This window comes from Cordyceps militaris, assembly GCF_000225605.1.
Source record: "Cordyceps militaris CM01 unplaced genomic scaffold CCM_S00002, whole genome shotgun sequence".
Classification (NCBI taxonomy): domain Eukaryota; kingdom Fungi; phylum Ascomycota; class Sordariomycetes; order Hypocreales; family Cordycipitaceae; genus Cordyceps; species Cordyceps militaris.
Window position 1 is genome coordinate 4,402,847 of NW_006271970.1, and position 19,097 is coordinate 4,421,943.

At 56.6% G+C, this 19,097-nt stretch overlaps 9 protein-coding genes across 9 annotated transcripts; 6 read left to right on the forward strand and 3 right to left on the reverse strand.

The window, feature by feature from the left end:
- Window positions 1–856: 856 nt before the first annotated feature.
- Window positions 857–2,014, forward strand: CCM_03309 (vacuolar membrane PQ loop repeat protein; the record flags this gene model as incomplete). The annotated part of the gene is made up of 5 exons (XM_006668460.1): window positions 857–979; window positions 1,048–1,147; window positions 1,219–1,657; window positions 1,709–1,758; window positions 1,809–2,014. The coding sequence occupies 5 exons, from the start codon at window positions 857–859 to the stop codon at window positions 2,012–2,014; spliced, it is 918 nt and encodes a 305-aa protein (XP_006668523.1).
- Window positions 2,015–2,511: 497 nt separating this feature from the next.
- CCM_03310 (aspartate semialdehyde dehydrogenase) lies at window positions 2,512–3,874 on the forward strand (the record flags this gene model as incomplete). The annotated part of the gene is made up of 4 exons (XM_006668461.1): window positions 2,512–2,542; window positions 2,677–2,931; window positions 3,020–3,754; window positions 3,807–3,874. The coding sequence occupies 4 exons, from the start codon at window positions 2,512–2,514 to the stop codon at window positions 3,872–3,874; spliced, it is 1,089 nt and encodes a 362-aa protein (XP_006668524.1).
- Window positions 3,875–6,420: 2,546 nt separating this feature from the next.
- CCM_03311 (phosphatidylinositol:UDP-GlcNAc transferase PIG-C) lies at window positions 6,421–8,006 on the forward strand (the record flags this gene model as incomplete). The annotated part of the gene is made up of 2 exons (XM_006668462.1): window positions 6,421–6,661; window positions 6,754–8,006. 2 exons carry the CDS (start codon window positions 6,421–6,423, stop codon window positions 8,004–8,006), a joined length of 1,494 nt encoding a protein of 497 aa, XP_006668525.1.
- Window positions 8,007–9,661: 1,655 nt separating this feature from the next.
- On the reverse strand, window positions 9,662–11,040 carry CCM_03312 (uncharacterized protein; the record flags this gene model as incomplete). Its single annotated transcript, XM_006668463.1, has 3 exons — window positions 9,662–9,843; window positions 10,163–10,240; window positions 10,785–11,040. The coding sequence occupies 3 exons, from the start codon at window positions 11,038–11,040 to the stop codon at window positions 9,662–9,664; spliced, it is 516 nt and encodes a 171-aa protein (XP_006668526.1).
- A 1,912-nt stretch (window positions 11,041–12,952) lies between these two features.
- On the forward strand, window positions 12,953–13,624 carry CCM_03313 (Extracellular membrane protein, 8-cysteine region, CFEM; the record flags this gene model as incomplete). The annotated part of the gene is made up of 2 exons (XM_006668464.1): window positions 12,953–13,033; window positions 13,100–13,624. 2 exons carry the CDS (start codon window positions 12,953–12,955, stop codon window positions 13,622–13,624), a joined length of 606 nt encoding a protein of 201 aa, XP_006668527.1.
- A 456-nt stretch (window positions 13,625–14,080) lies between these two features.
- CCM_03314 (Metallophosphoesterase) lies at window positions 14,081–15,145 on the reverse strand (the record flags this gene model as incomplete). The annotated part of the gene is made up of 1 exon (XM_006668465.1): window positions 14,081–15,145. The coding sequence occupies one exon, from the start codon at window positions 15,143–15,145 to the stop codon at window positions 14,081–14,083; it is 1,065 nt and encodes a 354-aa protein (XP_006668528.1).
- Window positions 15,146–15,939: 794 nt separating this feature from the next.
- Window positions 15,940–16,397, forward strand: CCM_03315 (mediator of RNA polymerase II transcription subunit 31; the record flags this gene model as incomplete). Its single annotated transcript, XM_006668466.1, has 2 exons — window positions 15,940–16,050; window positions 16,122–16,397. The coding sequence occupies 2 exons, from the start codon at window positions 15,940–15,942 to the stop codon at window positions 16,395–16,397; spliced, it is 387 nt and encodes a 128-aa protein (XP_006668529.1).
- Window positions 16,398–16,649: 252 nt separating this feature from the next.
- CCM_03316 (DNA-directed RNA polymerases III 12.5 kDa polypeptide) lies at window positions 16,650–17,070 on the reverse strand (the record flags this gene model as incomplete). The annotated part of the gene is made up of 2 exons (XM_006668467.1): window positions 16,650–16,972; window positions 17,061–17,070. The coding sequence occupies 2 exons, from the start codon at window positions 17,068–17,070 to the stop codon at window positions 16,650–16,652; spliced, it is 333 nt and encodes a 110-aa protein (XP_006668530.1).
- Window positions 17,071–18,181: 1,111 nt separating this feature from the next.
- Window positions 18,182–19,024, forward strand: CCM_03317 (ankyrin repeat domain containing protein; the record flags this gene model as incomplete). The annotated part of the gene is made up of 3 exons (XM_006668468.1): window positions 18,182–18,202; window positions 18,285–18,453; window positions 18,525–19,024. The coding sequence occupies 3 exons, from the start codon at window positions 18,182–18,184 to the stop codon at window positions 19,022–19,024; spliced, it is 690 nt and encodes a 229-aa protein (XP_006668531.1).
- Window positions 19,025–19,097: the final 73 nt, after the last annotated feature.

Here is a 19,097-nt window from a genome sequence, read left to right on the forward strand (position 1 = left end):
GAGATGTTCGCGCTCATGGAAAGGGGATGAAGCTTTCGTTCTGTGACTTGCTCGAACATGGTGAGAGGGCGAGAGCCGTTCAAGTAGAGCGCTATAATATTGCCGCTTATCAAAGCATCACGTTTCGGTGTCGCGTGGCACAAACACCAGCAAGACTCACAAAGTAGCAGGCAGACCACGAGAGCTGCAAGATGTGCTGATAAAAGCGTTCATCGAAAGCAGTCCATCGCCATCACAGTTGGCGGGCATCATTCGGGCATCATTACAACGCGCTCCTGATAACATGTCGCAGATGTGCAGCCGCAGCTGCAGCTGCAGGTTGCAGGATGCAGGATGCAAGATGACAGATGACCAAAGACATGCGCCAGTCACTCCCGTACTGTGGCCGAACAGGCGTGGTCAGTGGTCAGTGGGCAAGAAAACTGATTGTGGCGTTGCGTCGAGTCCAACCAAGCCTTATTAGCCATCCCACCCCACCCCCCCCCCCGAAGCCGGAAGGCCACGACCAACCAGCTGAATCATTTAGTACCCTATCGGCCAATGGGAGCGCCGCCTTTTCCAAATCTGCCCCCCAGCGATAAGAACTGGGGGACAAGTTCTGCATGACTGCAACGCCTGCCACCAAACCTGATCTCGTGAACCCCGACCAAATCTGACCGCCCAGTCTTCACTTCTTGCTTCCACAAGAATTGTAAACTTGCTAACTTAACTCGGGCTGGCTCTTGCTGATTGAACTTCCCACTTCATTCCCTCTTTTTATTTGCTTTGATTTTTTTTAGCTGGCATCGAAACTTGCAGGTTGCAGCGCAAATCCTCCTCCGCCAAAACACTTGTTTGACTTCGCAGGCCTCCAGCAATGGGTTTCCCTCTCGCGGCCTTGGCTGCCGTGATCGCGCCGCACGACAACGGCATGCCGCTGCTCGAGGCCATTTCGGGCATTTTTGGCAGCATCAGTATGGCCTCGTGGATCTGCCTCATGGTAAACTACAAACCTACTGACAATTCCTTTGTGCGCGGCGAACCCCGATAACTGACCAACAACACTAGCTTCCACAAATGGTGGCCAATTACAAGGCCAAGAGCGCCGATGGCATCAGCATGGCCTTTTTGGTTGTCTGGATGCTCGGTGACATTACCAATCTTTTGGGTGCGTTGACGCCTTCCTCCTGCAGTCCCCCCAAACCAACCAACAGCTTTGCTAACCCGTGCTACCCACAGGCGCATTCTTCACCCACCTCGCCCCGACCGCCATTGCCCTCGCCTGCTACTTTTGCGTCGCCGACTGCGTCCTCATCGCCCAGTGCGTCTACTATAACAGCCTCAACCGCCGCAAAGCCGCCGCCACCTACACCTACGCGACCGAGGACTCGCCGCTGCTCGGCCGCCGCCGCAGCGAGTCATCGCGCCGCCGCGCGAGCCACTCGTCCCAGGCCAAGGCGGACCTGGCCGACGAGGTCCTCGACACGAAGCCCTGGGTGCGGAACCTGGCCAGCTTGATCGCCGTTTATGTGATTGGCTCCCTCGGGTGGTTCATCTCGTACAAGGCCGGCGCGTGGAAGTCGGATCCTACGCCGCCCTCGGACCCTAATGAGGAGAGGACGACGCTCGAGTTGGTTGGCTTGGCTCTAGGCTACGCCAGTGCCTTTTTCTACCTTGCGTAAGAATTCTCAAGTAACCGAAGCATTTCAGCGTTACTAACAGTTTGCAGCGCGCGTGTACCTCAAATCATCAAAAACCATCGCGAAAAGTCGTGCGAGGGTACGCTTCCACCCCCTCCCCACCAGTCTGCTACAAGCTAACCGTCGCAGGTCTCGCTCTGCTCTTCTTCCTCCTCTCGCTCACCGGAAATGCCACCTACGGCGTCAGTCTGGTCACCTACTCGCAAGACAAGAAGTACCTGCTCAATGCCGTGCCCTGGCTGCTCGGTTCCGTCGGCACGATCTTCGAGGACTCCATCATCTTCGTCCAATTCCACATTTACGCCAACAGCGGGCGCTCCAACTCGTCTGTATAACGGGGTCGAGTTTGATTGCATGCTGCGATGAAACAAGGTTGATTTGCGAGGGGAGGTTGCATTTGACACTTCCATCGGTCTCTGCATGCATACGGCGTTATCTTTGGTCTGCCACAGGGCTTGTCCTGCCCAGGGTTGGCTATTTTGAACTTTTTCAACTGGTATATATGATGTATTAGGATTTATGACATTGCGGTGGCCTCGTACAGAGTGCCGTTGAATTTATGAATTAATTGACTCTTTTTCTTGTATTTCATCATGCTGCTCACCACGACGCGCCACTGATAAGGTAGCGGACCCCGAGATTCGCTGGCAGCGACGCTCCGATGGCGGGGCAGAAGTGGTTAATGGCGGGGCATCTGCATTGCTCATAAGCCATTGCCAAAATATTTTGCATAGGACATACACATCCATTTGCGCTCTTTTCCGTACATTGTGCGCCTAATTCTAGCAAGGCGACGCCATCTGCATCCTCTCTCCAGGTCAACACCGTCATAATGGTCTCGCAACTACCTCCCAAGAAGTGTGGTACGTCTTGTCCCTCGCCCCGATTCCGTCCGCAATTTCCTTCGCCCGGCTCAGCTCTCTGCCTCTCAGAGCCGCGTGATGGATAAAGAGAAGCCCCAGCTGCTGTAACTAACCACTGAAACGCAAAAGAGTAGGCGTCCTCGGCGCCACCGGCTCCGTCGGCCAGCGCTTCATCCTGCTCCTCGCCAAGCACCCCTCGCTCGTGCTGCACGCTATTGGCGCCTCGTCGCGCTCCGCCGGCAAGCCCTACAAGGACGCCGTCCGCTGGAAGCAGGCCACGCCCATGGGCAAGGTCGCCGACATGGTGGTGCGCGAGTGCACGGCGAGCGAGTTCGCCGACTGCGACGTTGTCTTTTCCGGCCTCGACTCTGACGTGGCCGGCGACATTGGTTTGTCCCGCCCTGAAGCGCCCCCCCTCCCGGGGCCGCCGCCAATTCCGTCTTGTCCCTATCAAGAAACCTTTCTAACAGCATCTAGAGATGCAGTTTCTCAAGGCCGAAATCCCCGTCTTCTCCAACGCCAAAAACTACCGCCGCGACCCGCTCGTGCCCCTCGTCGTGCCGACCGTCAACCTCCCCCATCTCGACCTCATCCCGCACCAGCGGGCCGTGCACAAGCTTACCAAGGGCTTCCTAGTGTGCAACTCCAACTGCGCCGTCATCGGTCTCGTCATCCCTTTCGCCGCGCTGCAGGCCGCCTTTGGCCCCATTGACGTCGTCAGCATTGTCACGCTGCAGGCCGTCTCCGGCGCCGGCTACCCGGGCGTCTCGTCCATGGACGTGCTCGACAACGTCGTGCCCTACATCCAGGGCGAGGAGGACAAGCTCGAGACGGAGGCGCGCAAGATTCTCGGCGGCCTCGATGCCGCCCGCACCGCGTTTGTCGAGCAGGACGGCCTGCGCGTCTCGGCCGCGTGCAACCGCGTACCCGTCCTCGACGGCCACACGGCGTGCGTCAGCCTCTCGTTTAAGAATCGGCCCGCGCCGTCGGCCGAGGCAGTCAAGAAGGCGCTGCGTGAATATACGTGCGAGGCGCAGGCCCTGGGCTGCCCGTCGGCGCCGGAACCCCCGATTATGGTGTTTGACGAGCCGGACCGCCCGCAGCCCCGTCTTGACCGAGATCTGGGTAATGGGTATACCGTCAGCGTCGGTCGCGTGCGCGAGGACGAGAGCGGCATCTTTGATCTCAAGTTTGTTGCTCTGAGCCACAACAGTAAGTGCCGCGATTGCAAATGTGGCGTGGAGCTGTGCTAACAGGTGAATAGCCGTCATTGGAGCTGCTGGCTCATCCATTCTAAATGCCGAGGCCGCCATCCTCAAGGGCTACATTTAGATGTTGTTGCACGGCTATCATGTTAAAGGATGTATACGCATGTAGAGAGTCTCTCAAAAGTCAATTGATTGTCCGCTGGTTGTGTTCATGTCCGAGTTAATACAAGCCTAACAAAGGGATCTTACGCTCGATCTGCAAATCACCATGCAGTATGCACTGCATCATCCTGTCTAAGTTTTTCCATCGTGTCTGCGCCTCTCCATTTTCTGGGTTGGCCGCGGCCAATCGTTTCAGCCAGGTAACTTCACGCGCCAGCGACTCCTCCTAGATCCGGGTGAGCTTGAGGAACTGCCTCTCAACGATGTACTTGACCCAGTGCGAGCAGCCGCCAAAGCTAGGTATATCGCAACAAGACACCATAATTTCCTTTCGGAAGCTTTCATTGATACCCCATTGTGTCATGTACTCGAGCAGGGTCGCGTCGCTGTAGTCGATGTCCTCTCCGTGGTCACACAGGCGAAGAGTCGTGCCGCTTTCTTCTTTAATCCCCTCCAAAATCATATCTAAAAAGTCTTGCTGTAGATAGCGGGCATGTTGCGCGGACTTGTCCGGCGAGGAGGGATCCCACGGTGCCGTGGCCTTTGAGGCGTTGAGCCATCGCAGCCAGAGCTCAGCGGCCTTGGCTGGCGTGAAATTCAGGGCCAATAGAGTAGCCCGTGATACCAACTGGTCGGGTAGTCTGAAAAGTTGAGTGGTATTGGTCTCCGTGCCATTGTCACCGGGCTGCTTTTTGTAGCATTCGCGTATGCCCTCCGCGTTGACCGGCCCAGCATTGCCGCGCAGTATCTGGGTTTGCAAATCGATAGGGCAGAGGAGGCTTCCGATGAAGTGAATTGCCATATTTTGCGGTACGCCGTCGACTGTATTTATAATTGCTACTTTCTGTGGGATATTTGTGTGATATTGATGCAACATTGTTGAAGCGGTATATTCTCGCGATAAATGTGGAAATAGTATATCAGTCGCTCCTGCCTATCTTATTCCCGTCAGACTTCACTTTGCTGGCGATTATTCGTCACATCCACCGCAGACACTATAGGTAGTAGGACTAAGGTAAATGTATTTCAGCAGTCTAAATGTCTATATGATGTTGGTCCCATGCATTGCTACAAACGCCACCTTTCGCTAATACCCAGTTGTCGGAAAATACCCCAACACATGACTCTGGAAGAATTCAACCGTTGGAAAGAAATAGGCAGTCTCTTTGTTTGCCATTCATTATAGCGGTGTATCGCCATCATTTAGTTGCCTCTCCCGTCTTTTCATTGACAGGCATCGTACCTTCTTCAGCTTGAGTAAGTGCCTGCATAGGGGACAGTTCGTGCGCTTCGAGTGCCTTATGAGACCAAATATCGGGATAAAACCAGGTTAGAATCGAGAAGACGCACTTCCGTATCGCGTCCAGCACCAGGAACAGCATTGCCCAGACGACGCAAAACATCAACACCGACTCCCAGTTCAACCAGGACGGGACTGCAAACACGGCTCTCATGTTTGTAGGTAGTGCAGCTGTAGCCCAGCGAGTATAATCTCTTGTGTCCATGTTTTGCTTCTTTTCTGCCCTGGTAGTGATTTCCGCAGGCTGCTCCGTGTGTTGTGATAATGTTGGGTGAAACCCCAGAGCCGGGGTCAGGAATATTGATAAGCGAGGTAATAAAGGGCCAGACTCGAAATTAGGTCAACGCGAGTGAAGGAGAGTCTTTTCAGTCGCGCTACCTTTCGATACCTTCAAGAAGGAGCCGAGGTGACAATGCACTTGGTTGGATGGCAGTGGAGTGGTAGTGATAGTACAGATATACTAAGTAATAGTGGGCGTTGGAGAGGCTTACAACCAAGAGCCATGGGACCGGAATGAGGCAGACCGCGACACGAGTTGTGCATCAACGAAGGAATATCAGAAACTTATATACCTGCCGCAAGAGGCGACGGCTAGCGGAGCCGAGCCTATTGATTGATTTTCTTATTTTTCTGATGGGGGGCTACGACATTGACACGTCCGTCTGATGATTTTACTGCCCATGTAACGCAGTTCATGCAACGCAAAGCAGTGCTCGCTCGCCCGAGTCTTGAGCATGACTCGGAAAACGTGAGGGAAAAGTACCTACTTGCATTTTCAAAATTATGCCCCGTCGTTTATTACCTACCAGTTGAGGGTTCGCCAACAGCGCATATCTAACATTGGGTTAGTGGGTGCCCCTAGCTCTCCACTATGTCTTTTTGGCTGGAGGGCTGAATCGCTAATTTATGTCGCCCTGAGTCAGCATCACGGCGCATCACATTCACCACCATCAAAACAGAGTCCTTCCAAGCGATTTATACAGCGCGCCGCGACATCTTTTATCCATACTTGCCAACTGCGCTACGTCTGCGTCTGCGAGCCACCGTACACGCCGTGAACCGCCCACCTCTCCCCCTCCTCCCGCCTTGAACCCCTGGGAAGACCAGTCCGTCAAGCAGCACCGGGCGCTAAACTCCGTCTATGCCATCACGAACCCGATACTCGAGTTCCAGCCGAGGGTGAACTGCCCGACGGGCTCCCGGCGATTATGCCGTCGCCCACAGACGACGAGATTCCCTTTCCGCCGCTACGCGGCATCCACCACCGCTCCCACCTCTCGCCCAGCGACGCATGCGTCTCGCCCCCGCGCCAGTATGATGGCGGTGGCGGCAGCGGCGGCGACGGCGCGGCCGACTCTGCGATGCGCATGCGGCGTCTCCACGGCTCGCGCAGCGGCAGTCGCCGGCGGAAGCGGACGTGGAAGAAGCTCATGTGGGTGAAGCAATCCTGTACGTCTAGAACCCCCCCGCGCGCGGAAACCTACGAGAAACTTGTACATGTGCCCCTTTTTACTGACGAAAAAAACCCCTTGCCTGCGCAGACCCTGACAACTACACCGACCAGGCCACGTTTCTCGAAAACCTCCAGCGGAACCCGCGCCTCAAGCCGTACGACTTTTGGCCGCTCGTCGCCGACTCGACCGTCATCCTGCAGCACGTGTGCTCCGTCATCATCTTCATCGTCAGCTTCGTCGCCATCTTCCACTCGCGCGTGTCGCCCGTGTCCGTCGTCAGCTGGAGCTCCGTCGGCACATTTCTCGGCTGGATCCTGTGGGAGCGCTGGGTCGCCGAGGAAGAGGACCTCGAGGAGCAGCAGCTGCTGCTGAGCCCGCCGCCGACGGCCACCACCGCCTCGACGACGACAACGACGACAACGGCCACCACTGGTGTCGCGCCGGTGGCTCCCGCGGTGGCGCCGGCCACACGGCGCCGGACGCGCGCCGGCAGCTTGCGTAGGCCCGTGCTGCCCATCCCGCCTCCGTCCACGGCCGGCTCTTCGGCCGCGAGCTCCACGACGAACCTCGCGCTGGGTGCCGCGGCGCCCAGCAGGATCAGCCGCGCGGCATCGGCCGTAGACGTCACCGGCAACGACCAGCTCGGACTGCCGAAGCGCCCGCCGCGCAACTCCGGCTCCGTCCCTGAGATCCGCATCGAGTACCCGGCCAACCTGCCCGGCGAGGAGAGCCGCATCATGCAACGGCTGAGCACCATCAAGTCGGCCATGCTCATCTACTCGACGCTCCTCGGTCTCAGCCCGATCCTCAAGTCCCTCACCCGGTCGACATCCAGCGACAGCATCTGGGCCATGTCCTTTTGGCTGCTCGCTATCAACATCTTCTTCTTTGACTACTCGGGCGGCGTCGTCGGCGCCCAGTTCCCGGCCTCCCTCTCCACCAACGCCGCGCTCATGGCCTCGACCGTGCTCGCCAGCCGCCTGCCCGACACGACCCAGGTCTTCTCGCTCACCCTCTTCAGCATCCAAGTATTTGGCCTGTTTCCCGTCTTTCGCCGGCACGTGCGCCACCGCGACTGGAAGTACCACGTCGTGCTGAGCGTGCTGCTCGTGCTCGGCGCAGGGCTCGGTGTCGGCATGGTGCTCGGGGACGTCGATGGCGGCGGCGCCTGGCCCTGGAAGAGGGGCGTCATCGGCATGGTCGTGAGCGTGCTGATGGCGGCGCTGGCGGCGGGCGGGTGCAGCTGGTGGCTGATTGGGCTGCAAAAGTACAAGAATGAGATTCGAGGCCCATGGGACCCGGCCAGACCCATCATCATGAGCAGGCCTCGATGGGACTGACCATGCGGTCTGTATCGCTATATGCATCATGTAATCATCACGCAATGACCACTGAAACGATAATATATAATAGCTATTCATCATTCATCCACGCTACGTCTACTGCATACCAGTGGCTTTTTCTATGTTCCTACATGTCTTCAATGTTCAACACCCACGTCTTCTCGTCCGCTGGTTACTCAGTCGCCACGGGAAGCCTTCCGCCGCGCAGCCGGACGGGCAGCGTGCGGCCGTGGACGCCGTAGACCTCTTTCCGGGCTGCGCTTTTGGTGCGCAAGGGGACGGTAATCGCGGGTGGCCGCTGCGGGGTTAGTAGCAGCACCTGGGAGCTTACACACTTATTCCGGGCCCGCACCGGCTCCGTGTCGCGCCGGCGGGCGTGCATTCTTTGCGGTAGTTGGCCGTGGGTGCCAGGCTCGGCGCGGAAGCGCACGCGCGCGTACTGCCCTTGCCCCGGCAGGCATCGCCCAACGCGGAGGTACTGATCTTCGCAGTCTCCCGCCGGTAAGGAACGTCTCCGAGGGCCCCACGGGTAGCCATGGGCATCTCAACTGCGAGGACTACAGTTTGTCGTGCGGTACGGCAGCACAAGGCGGGCAAACGACGACGCCGGCGCAGCCCGCCAGGAAACCCGGCAAGGGCTCTTCAACGCTTCCTCGGTGGAACTGTCACCCTTGTCCCACGCAAAGAGCGACGGGTCGTCGGAAATCTTCATCATCTCCCTCCTGGAGGCGGCGAAAAGCGCGCATGCCGCCGTCGCCGCACAGCAGGGGCATGTCGACCCCAAAGAGGCTGAGCGGGCTGCACACGCCTCGCCGCGGAGCACGGCCTCGTCGATGCGTAACACGGGCAATGCGCGCGACCGCCGGTCACTGCCAGGCGGCGTTGTCAAAGACGACGTACGCGGGGGCAACCAGCTTCTGCCGAGACTGAGACCACGTTGAATGGGAAAGCGTAGCAGTACCAAGCATACATGCACTGCAACGTGTCTAGAATTACCGTTTACACGGATTTAAGATATATTTGTACGTAACTATATTTATTTGATGGTACCGGTTGTACCTACATGCCTTTTTTGGTGACCCTTGACTTCAGCTGCTGCTTTTTTCATTCAGCCACCGAGCTACCCTTCAGCCGCAAACGATGGCGATCCTCTCTCAGCCTGAAGTTGAGTGACTCGACGTTGCACAGCCAAGATGAAGGTATCGCGAGAGTTTCGGAGGCACACATATGCTATCTGCAAGTAGCATTTAACAGTTCGAGGTACAGCTCGATTTGCTCCGTACAGGAGTGGTCATGTACTTCGTGCAGCGATATTGAGATGCCCAAAGCAAATTGGCAATCTCGATTCGTGGGCGGAGCCATTCAATGTCTCAGCTCCCGCAAAGATCGGCGCAACCGGCCCGGTCACTTGATTCTGCGCGCAATAATGCTTGGTAACCTGGACGAAAGACTTCATTGCAGGAGTTGGCAAGGGGCGAACAATTCAACCAAGAACAGGCAGATCAAGTCTATGTAGCTAGCTCCTAGTTTCACGTTTGTCGATCATGACCAGTGGTGGATCAATAAAAGTGCAACACACACACGTTCGTGTTATGATTTATTGTAGTGGCTGCGGCAAGAAAGACAAAATTCAGATTTCAGGTACCTTATATCTAGGTAGGTGTCTGGATTTTCATAGCGTAAAAGGAGTGAGTGGCCTTGTAGTGTAGAATTTGGTTGTGCTCTCGGGGTCTAGGAGCTGCCAGTGGGCGGCTATGTGCAGTCAGGCGGTTGCCCTTGTTGTAGGCCGTATCATGAAATGGTCCTCGTATTTCAGGGCAGGTGTTACACGCCACTGTTTCAGACAATACTTGTCATATTCGTAATAATAGACCAGGTATCTGTACTATGGGTCACAGTGGTAAAGCCGACAAAGTTGGGCATGCTATGCGTAGGTAGACATCGACCGAGATGAGCTGGCCGCGACTACAAATCAGTTATTACCGAAGTATAAAGATGGGGATGAAATACGAGGTGCATTATATTGACGATATTGTGATATCACTTGGACGTGTGAGTAGTAGAAAATGGAAGCGGTAGAGAGACGGAGAGTGTAAGACCTAGAGTAATACCAATTACAAGTTGTCGCTCTGTGCCAGTATGATAGAACGTACACCCTCGATTGGGACTACAATAGTTGCACTTGCACGACAAGAACATGCTCTTGGCCTTTTCCATTCCCGGGGAGACAGCTGGGGGCAGTCCAAGGGAACTCCGTGGCTGGCCAACGCAAAACCTGCATGCAGTCGCTGAGCCACAAAGTAGGCAGCTGGTGATGCTATGATTTCATTGGCCACGGCCTGAAGAGGAGGGATGTTTGCAGGGCGCATTGATCTACGGTACGCTAGCGGACGCTATCGTGGTTGTGGTGTGGTTGCTGTGTGCGCAGAAACAGGGCGATGGCGTGTTGGGACGAGACGAAGGATTTTGCGAAGGCGGTTGCGGCGAAAAAATGGACGTGGCAATGGAACGTTGCCCGGGGGGAATGCAAGGAATCTGTCTTGAAGATGCTAGTTGATCTCTTGGCAAGGTCACCGGCGATGGCGAGAATGGACAGCCGAGATGCAGATTTTTGGGCGAAGTGCCGGGCAAGAACCAGGTAGTTACTTGTTTGCATGGACAAATTTTCAGGCGCCCATCGTAATCGACAGAGGCTAAGCAGAGGGTGTAGGTAGCCGGAGAGGGGGTGAGGAAGGGAGGGGAACGGATATTAATAGAATACAGCTGCAGGCACACTGAGCGGCCCGGCAGTTTGTCCGGGTGGGGGGGTACAACAACTCCTTGCATCAAAGAACTTTACAAGAGGAACCACGTTTGTCAAGGCTTTGATGGCGAGCGCCAAACGACCGATCTCGGGCGCAAAGTCAATTCCATTCACCAGTAGGAATGGCCGGCAAGACGGATCTTGAAGGAAGGCCCTGCCCTGGTCGATGTGTAGGGTTGCATTTAGGTGCGGCGCGTCCTTTCGCCTCGTACCTGCAAATGGTTTCATTGGGTCTAGAATCGGGGGCCAACTCCACTGTCGTCGTGTCGCAGGGCAACGAGGGGGCCTGTTACAGCGGGCTACATTTTATTGACAGTTGGGCGCTAAAAACATCACGAGTTGATTTCATTTTGTTTCTGCACTCATTGCATCTTGTCTAAACTTTCCATCTTCTTCTTCATCGTTGGTCTAGTAAACGGTGACCGGCACTCCCAAGTAACTGTACTTGTAGATGGCGTTGAATAGGTAATGGAGTTAGCTATCTGGTACGGAGTAGAATTCGAACAGGAACAAACAAGCTCTTTCATGCTAGGGAAGCTTCTAAGTGGGGGCCAAGCTTCCCCGACACATGCCAGAGGGGGTACGTATGGCCACCCCCACCGGGTCCTCGCCACGCAAAAAAGTCAGGCATCCGTCTGACATTGGTTGGTTTTAAGCATGAAACTATCCAGATTCGGATGTTTTTCTACAAGTCTTTATGGGCATGAATGATCAATCCGACATGCAAACGTGAAATAATGCCCTGCGCACTACCCGTGACTTGTTTGCAATCGGATTGCCGCTGCGGCTCTGCTTTCACCCCACAGGTAACCACTGCACCACGTCTTCCCCCAGTTTTTCTTTCAGCAGGCCCCCTTCTTCCTCACCCACAACTTGTCACAACTGGGGTCGGATCGTCGCAGTCAAAATCGCCGAGGAACCCCAAGGTGGGCGTGCTGGTGTTGCACTGCGGTTTGGGCAAACAAAAGGGACAAAAGAAGCCACCACAATGCCGATTTGCAACAAGTGAGAAGCCGCGTACGCTTCAATGACCGAGGACAATGATTGGTTTTTCTTTGTTAGCGTTGACCTCGCTCGCTTCAGAAACCTAGTAGCAGTTGGCCGGCCACTTGCAACCAGTTGTTCAGCCACGTCTGTTGGAACTAGACTAGATGCGTGGCTTGCTGTGTCGGCGGCGTCACTACGGGGAAGCTTTCAGCGTGGTTGCTTCTGAAAAAAGAACACCGGAAAAGTCAATCTTTCCTGGCTTTGGGTCCAGACCAAGTCTTTTGGTGCGCCAATTCCTACGTCAACTACCTACGGAGTGCTACTTTTTCCGATCTTGCTGTAATACGTTAGTGACGAACCGTCGACGTCGTTCCAGCCTTTGTTGAAGTACGGATTTGTAGTCTTCTCCGTCTCCTTACCTAACTAATTTTGGCCTGGATTGTGAGGCACAGTCGGCAGGCCCGCGCCACAGGCCCGTACCTGGCCGAACGTCGCGGTCTAGGTCTAGGCTGGTCGAGGTATTCTGTACCAGCGGCAGCGTTTCCGCCAGCTTCATCAAGCTCTCTTGGTTTCAGCGACCGTACCCCAATCGATCTCTCGTTCATTCATCTGTGGATGGCCCAACAGCTCATGACAGACTCACACATCACGGCAACACGGCACCATTCTGCCGCCCGTCTTCTCCTGCTTCATCGTCCCTGGGCAGCCCACTGTCAAAGACACTGGGAAGCCTGCTTTGCGGTACTCGGTACCCACAGCAAGCCTCCCTCTCCACATGCTCCACACCCACCTGGGCCGCCACCCTTGAAAGCAGCCAAGCAAGCTCCACGTCTGCTCGGTTCTGGTAATCCTCCCGCCGCCTACGACCGACCTACTGTGTACATAGTAGCTACCTTAGTACCAACCTAGGTAGGTAGGTAGTTCCAGCCGCTGGCAGCTCCGAGCAAAAACAAAAAAAAATAGACTCTCCCTCCCCGTCCGAGCTTCTTTCTCCTGCTCCGCCCTCTCCTCGAGCTTTAAAAGGCCCTGCTCGCCTCCTTTCCCTCGTCCCCCCGCTACTCTCCTCCTTCAACTACACCAAATCTCTACATCTTTCCTGTCCTCGCTGCATCTTCAATTCTCTCCTCCAACCTACACAACCCAATCAGTCAAGATGAAGGCCGCTATTATCCTCGCCGCCGCTGGCCTCGTTGCCGCTCAGCTTCCCGATCTCTCTCAGGTCCCCCAGTGCGCTGTATGTGCTACCCCCTCGTGATCAATGATCCCCCGACAGCTTCGACTGACCCATTGCGCTACACAGCTTACCTGCCTGATCCCCGCCGTGACTAGCACCGGCTGCGCTCTCACCGACATCCAGTGCGCCTGCGGCAAGAAGGAACAGCTCCTGGCCTCGGTCACCCCCTGTGTTGACAAGGGCTGCGACGCTGCCGACAAGGCCAAGGCCCTCGCTGCCGCCGAGGCCCTCTGCGGCGGCAGTATCACCGGCGGCTCCTCCACCTCCGGCTCTGCCTCCTCTACCGGTTCTGCTTCCACCGGCTCTGCCTCCACCGGCTCTGCTTCCACCGGTTCCTCGGCCTCGTCGTCGGCCGCCACCACCGGCAGTGCCAGCACCACCGGCGGTGTCATCCCCCCCGTCACCTCATCTGCCGCCTCCTCTAGCAACGGCACCGCCACCAGCCACACCACCTCCCACAGCAGCACTCGCACTGGTAGCGCCACCACCTCGGGCACCCAGTCCTCCACCTCTGCCCCTGGCACCAACGACGCTGCTGGCCCTGTCGCTGGCGTCATCGCTGCTATTGCTGCTGCCGTCTTTGCTCTGTAAGCGCGCTCTCCATGGCACTGCCTACAGATGTTTTTATAGATGTGTAACTGGAAACTGTGGACTCCCTTTACTTTAATACGTGGATCGAATCGGGGAGTCGCAGCTGTACGTGGACATTGACGGATGGATACGAAATTGGCCTCGGGGTCTATGTGTAAAAGTTGGCCTTATGCCGCAACGTTAATTAATGCAACCAAATCAAACAACCAAATATGCAACGCTTGCCCAGTGATTCCTAACTTGCAACTAGCCCCAGATGTAATGTCATTGTCTAGGCGTGGTACAGATAAGCTACATGCAAGCGTAGTCTTGGCGTGCTGTAGCCCCGATCCGCCATCGGTAGCATCAAGTGGCTGTCGAGATGAGATGAGAGCACATATGTACTGTTTTTTGCAGTGCTCAGAGAAAGACGCTACGTGAAATAAGGCTATCGAAATATGCTAACAGCTGATAAAATCAACTGCTCGACGGCGGCACCTCGTCTAACAACATGTCCACAATGAACGGCAACTGCGACGGCTCCTGCCGGTACCCTTCAATCGCCGCATTCACAAACAGCGTGTGCTCGCCTCCGACCCGGCCGTCCTCATCCGCTGCGCCAGTCTCCTTCTCCCAGTCAATCGACACGCCCATCTTGGCGCTCCAGTCCATCAGCTGCTCCACCTGCGCCGGCGTCGCCGGCGGGTGCAGATGCGTCATGGGCTTGATGTCCGCCAGCGCGACGATGCTCCTGGACCGGGCCGCGTCAATGGCCTGCTCCGCCGTGGCAGGCCCTGGGGCATGATCCCCCGTCTTCCACCGGGCGAGGTACGCGCCCCACGCTTCGTGAATGTGGCCGAAGCAGTGCACGCGCGGCCGGGCGCGCGCCACGGCGGCAAACAGGTCCGGGCAGCCGGCGGGCGTTGGCTGCATGTTGAACTGCGGCAGCGCGAAGCCGGCGAGGTCGAGCACGTCGCGGGGTGGGCCGTGCGTCATGGCAATGTCTATTCCGGCGGGTATGTCAAAGGCGTGCCCGTCCTCGGGGCGGTACTGGAAGCCCCAGACGCCGTACTCGGGCGTCCAGGGGCTCGCGTAGAGGCGCAGCACGGCGCCGTTGGCGAGCGGGAACGTGTGCGCGCCCTCGCTGTGGCCGCCGATGTACACGATGCCATCGTCCTCCTCGGCCGCTCGCAGGAGCTCCAATGCTTCGGTGTGGTACTCGGGGTCGTTGTAGCCGCCGGCGTCGTCGTGCCAAAACGCGGCGTCGAGCAGACGGTCGTGATTGCCGGGGATGATGATTTTGAGCGGCGCCCGGAGGCCCCGCAGCATGTTGAGGGTGCGGGACAGCTCAGGGGGCGTGCTGCGCGTGGTGAGGTCGCCGCAGTGGAGGACGACGTCGGCGGCGGGCAGAGGCAGCCGGTAGCCCGTCACGGCGACGGCGAAGTCGCTGGTGGGGGAGAGGTCGGCGGATGCGCGCGAGGAGGCGGGGGTGTGTCCGTGGGTGTCGGATATGATGAGGATGCGCGTCTTGATGCGTGCCATGATGGCGGCGGGAGCAAAACGGTGTGGTTGGGAGAGGCGGGAGGTGGGAGATATTTGGGGATGTGAGGGATGTGAATGACGAGTGTGAGATGTGAGATGAGGACTGCTGCCTGGGCGGGTGGGTAGGTACCTATAGGATTGGGTGGTGTATGTAAGTGAAGTTGCCCGGTCGACAATAAAGGAAGGTGACGGCTGAAATTGATACATTTGTGCTGAGTCTTTACTGTTTTTTTTAGAGTAGATCACTTTCATCTTTATTTGTTTTCCCCTTTTCTGAAGATTACTCGTCTCTGTGGCGCTGTATGGCCATGTACGGCGATATGTTCAGCACAACAGCTGGCGAACGGTACTGGTAGTTCACAGCTACATACAAGGAGGCTGTGGATGATTCACATGACCTGTATGTCCAATTCAGTTCAATCCTATCCGCGAGAGGCAGAAAAACAAAGCAAAGCGTTGACCATGGATAATAATGGCAAATTCTTAAGCGTACAAACCACTCCTCATAAGTATAAGCAACGCAGCATGATTTACATAGATTGTGTACACTTTACTAACAACAAGCTACGGTATTATTATTTCACCTCTGAATCTGTACTTGTTCGAAATGCTTTCAGCTTCAAAGGGCGTACGTAGTTCTAGCGCCGGTGCACTTCGAATTCAACATCACACGGCGGGGCCTTTCTAGCGTCGAGACGCTGCGCTCTGCCTCGTCAAACCAAAACCTCCCACCAACACGCGCAACGAGCCGCCGCATTCGCGCGTCGACCTCTGCCCCGCCCTTCGAATCGAGCATGGCGACCGAGTCCAACGGCATGCACATGACGTCGTCGTCGTCGCCGCCGCCCGCGCCCGACGACGAGCCGCGCTACGGCGGCTACTCGCGATTCGAGATTGAGCTCGAGGTACCGCCGCCCTCCTCCCCTCCTCCCTTGTACCCTGCGCAAGGAAAAGGCTGACATGCTTTAATCCGCAGTTCGTCCAGTCACTCGCGAACCCGTTCTACCTCAACCACCTCGCGGCGCAGAAGCTCCTGACACAACCGGCGTTTGTCGCGTACCTGGCGTACTTGCAGTACTGGAACCGCCCGCCGTACCTCAAGTACCTGACGTATCCGGGGCCGACGCTGCGCCATCTGGAGCTGCTCCAGCAGGAGCGCTTCCGGCAGGACATCATGAGCCCGGACCTGGTGCAGCGACTGGTCGAGGAAGGCATGCGCAGCGCGGTGCAGTGGCACCGGGAGGGAGCCTAATGGGGGAGCTGTCCGGGAACAAAAGTACGAGGATGGCAACTATGCCGTTGTTTAATGATAATTGTATAACATATTTGAAGAATCTTGTATAAAAGGCAATAGGAAGAAAAGAGCTTGAATGTTGCGCAAATTGTATGCGAATGTTGCTATATAACGCCAATCAATGCATCCCAATCCCCAACAAATACCAGTACCAAATCCAGGGTGAAAAAAAAAAACGCTCTTTCCAGGTCGCTCCGCCCGCGTCCGTCTCTAGTTCTCTCTCCACCGATGCCCGCAAACCATGCACTTGTAGAAGCTCGTCATGGGCTCGTCGGCACTGCGAATCTGGACCTGGTAAAAGGCGGCCTCGTGGCCGTCGCAGGCCTCGGTCGGACACTGGACGCGCGCCTTTTGGGCATTGTCCCAGGCGCCGGGCCCGCCAAAGACGTCCTCCTTTTCCTTGCGCTCGTAGACGCGCCGCGAGAAGACGGGCTCGGTGATGGTGTGCTCAAACGGGCACGTGCGACACTCGAGGCGATTCGTGCCCTGGTTCGTGCGGGAGACGGTGAGGATGTTGGCGCAGTGAGGGCAGACTTGGCGGGAAAGAGGTGTTAGACGGGCGCAAATATTGGGAGGAGGCCTTTCTGGAGAATGTGCGAAGGGGGGAAGGGAGTTTCTTACAGAGAAGCATGACTGCGACGTGTGCGGTGGCGGCAACGACGTTCGCGCTGCTGCGGATTGTGGTTCGGTACGGGGGAAGAAGGCGAGATAATAGGATATGGGATCGTCGAATCTGTAGAAGAATTGACCGCACCGCAGTGCTGTATTCGCAGCGTATTCGGTTCGTGGGTGCGTTTGCGCAAGGCTGGCGGCGAGAGAAGTTGCGTCTTGAAATTTCAAGATGCTGGTGGGGTGGTTGGCGACGATTCGGAATGCGCCCCACTCACGCAATGGCGGGCACACGTACGAATTACATACAGCTAGGTAGGTAGTTTGCGCAACAGGCAAGCAATCGATTGTGAAGACAAGGTCGATCTTCAAAAATAATATTAATGTATTTGAAATGATACCGCATTTGTACGAACAAGGTAAATATGTCGAGATTCCATTTCGTAGGTCGCTCATGTCATGTTCAGCACCTGTTGGCTGGCCTTGCCGGCAAGCTTACAACATTTCAGCGACAACGGAAGCTTAGAAAGGACAGTGTATAATAATAGGTAACTAGTGAATTAAAGACAAGCATAAATATGCCCTGACATTAGGTGCAGAAAGAGTTTACATAAAATGTCAGGCCCTCGCCGTTTTACGCGACGTCATTCTAGTTTCAGGTCACAGTCCTGACCGGTGGTCGCTCATTCGCCACACTTGGAGGAGCTCTACAGCTCACTGATCCCTGCCGATGAGTCGACGCGGATCGACATTTCTCTGATCTGGAATTCGTACTGAATAGAGCCGCTCCCTTGTTTTAATAACCTTTGCAGGCGCGCCAACTTTCAGGCGGCCCATCTAACGGTACGACAACCACCGGCACGCCCCGCTGCCTGCGCCACAGAACGAGGGGCAGGCAGCCCATGGCGGACATCGACTTACCTAGCGTCAAACGTCACCGCAACAACAAAACGCACAGCCCAGCTTGATTAACCGCCCTGCCTTTGCCCATCTGCCCGGGTCGCTGGCCGGCTTCACATTGGCCGAGTGTTTACTACAAATTCGAGCACAGCAGGACCCCTACACCAAAACGCAAATCCGTTTTTTTTTTCTCCCAGAGAGAAAAAGGGTCTGACGAGTAACCCTCACCTGCGATGGCAAACGACGAGCACGAGGTGAGCTGTTTGCGACCACCTATCGCGGAAAGGCTGGGCCGATCTTGGAATCGCGTGACTAATATTCTTTCTTCACGGACAGGGCGCTTCGCCTCAGGAGCTCCTCATCGAGGCCTGCCGGCGCAACAACACCGATCTCCTGACCGACGTCCTTGCCGGCCGCCCCGACGCCGAAATCACCGCCCTCCTCAACCAGACGACGACCGTCATGGGCAACCACCTATACCACGAAGCCGCCTCCCACGGCCACTGTGCGCCCTTCCCTCCCCCCCCCCCAATCTCCCGCCACCCTCGCCGGCTTGCTAACCAAGACCACGAACAGACGAAATCATTGACCTCCTCCTCGACCAGCCCGATTTTGAATGCGACCCCGTCAACCGCATGGAAGGCGACACCCCGCTGCACGTCGCCGTCCGCTGGCTCAACGCCGAACCGCCCGCGCAGCGTACCTTTGGCGCCGCGCTTGTCGGCATGATGCTCGAGGCGGGCGCGAACCCGCGCCTGCGCAACAAGGGCGGGCTGACCCCCGGACAGCTCGTCGATCCGAGGAACGCGGAGCTGCGGGCGCTGATGGAGAGACATCAGTATGCGTCGCAGAATGCGGGGGATTTTGTGCAGCTTGATGCAAAGGGCTCAGGACCGGCGGGTGCGATGCCGCCGCCGCCGCCGCCGCCGCCAGGGCAGGCACCGCCGTTACCGGGACAAGCACCGCCGGGGCTGCCAGTGGGGGACGACATGGATGAGGATGCAGAGTTTAGTGGGAGTGACGATGAGGAGCGTGCAGAGTGGGAGAGGAGAAAACGGGAGCGTTCCCGTCGGTAGCAAAGCGAAGAGAAGAGAAAAGTACAAGGATTGGGTATGTAAATACAAAGCAGGCCATGGGCAAGAAACACAT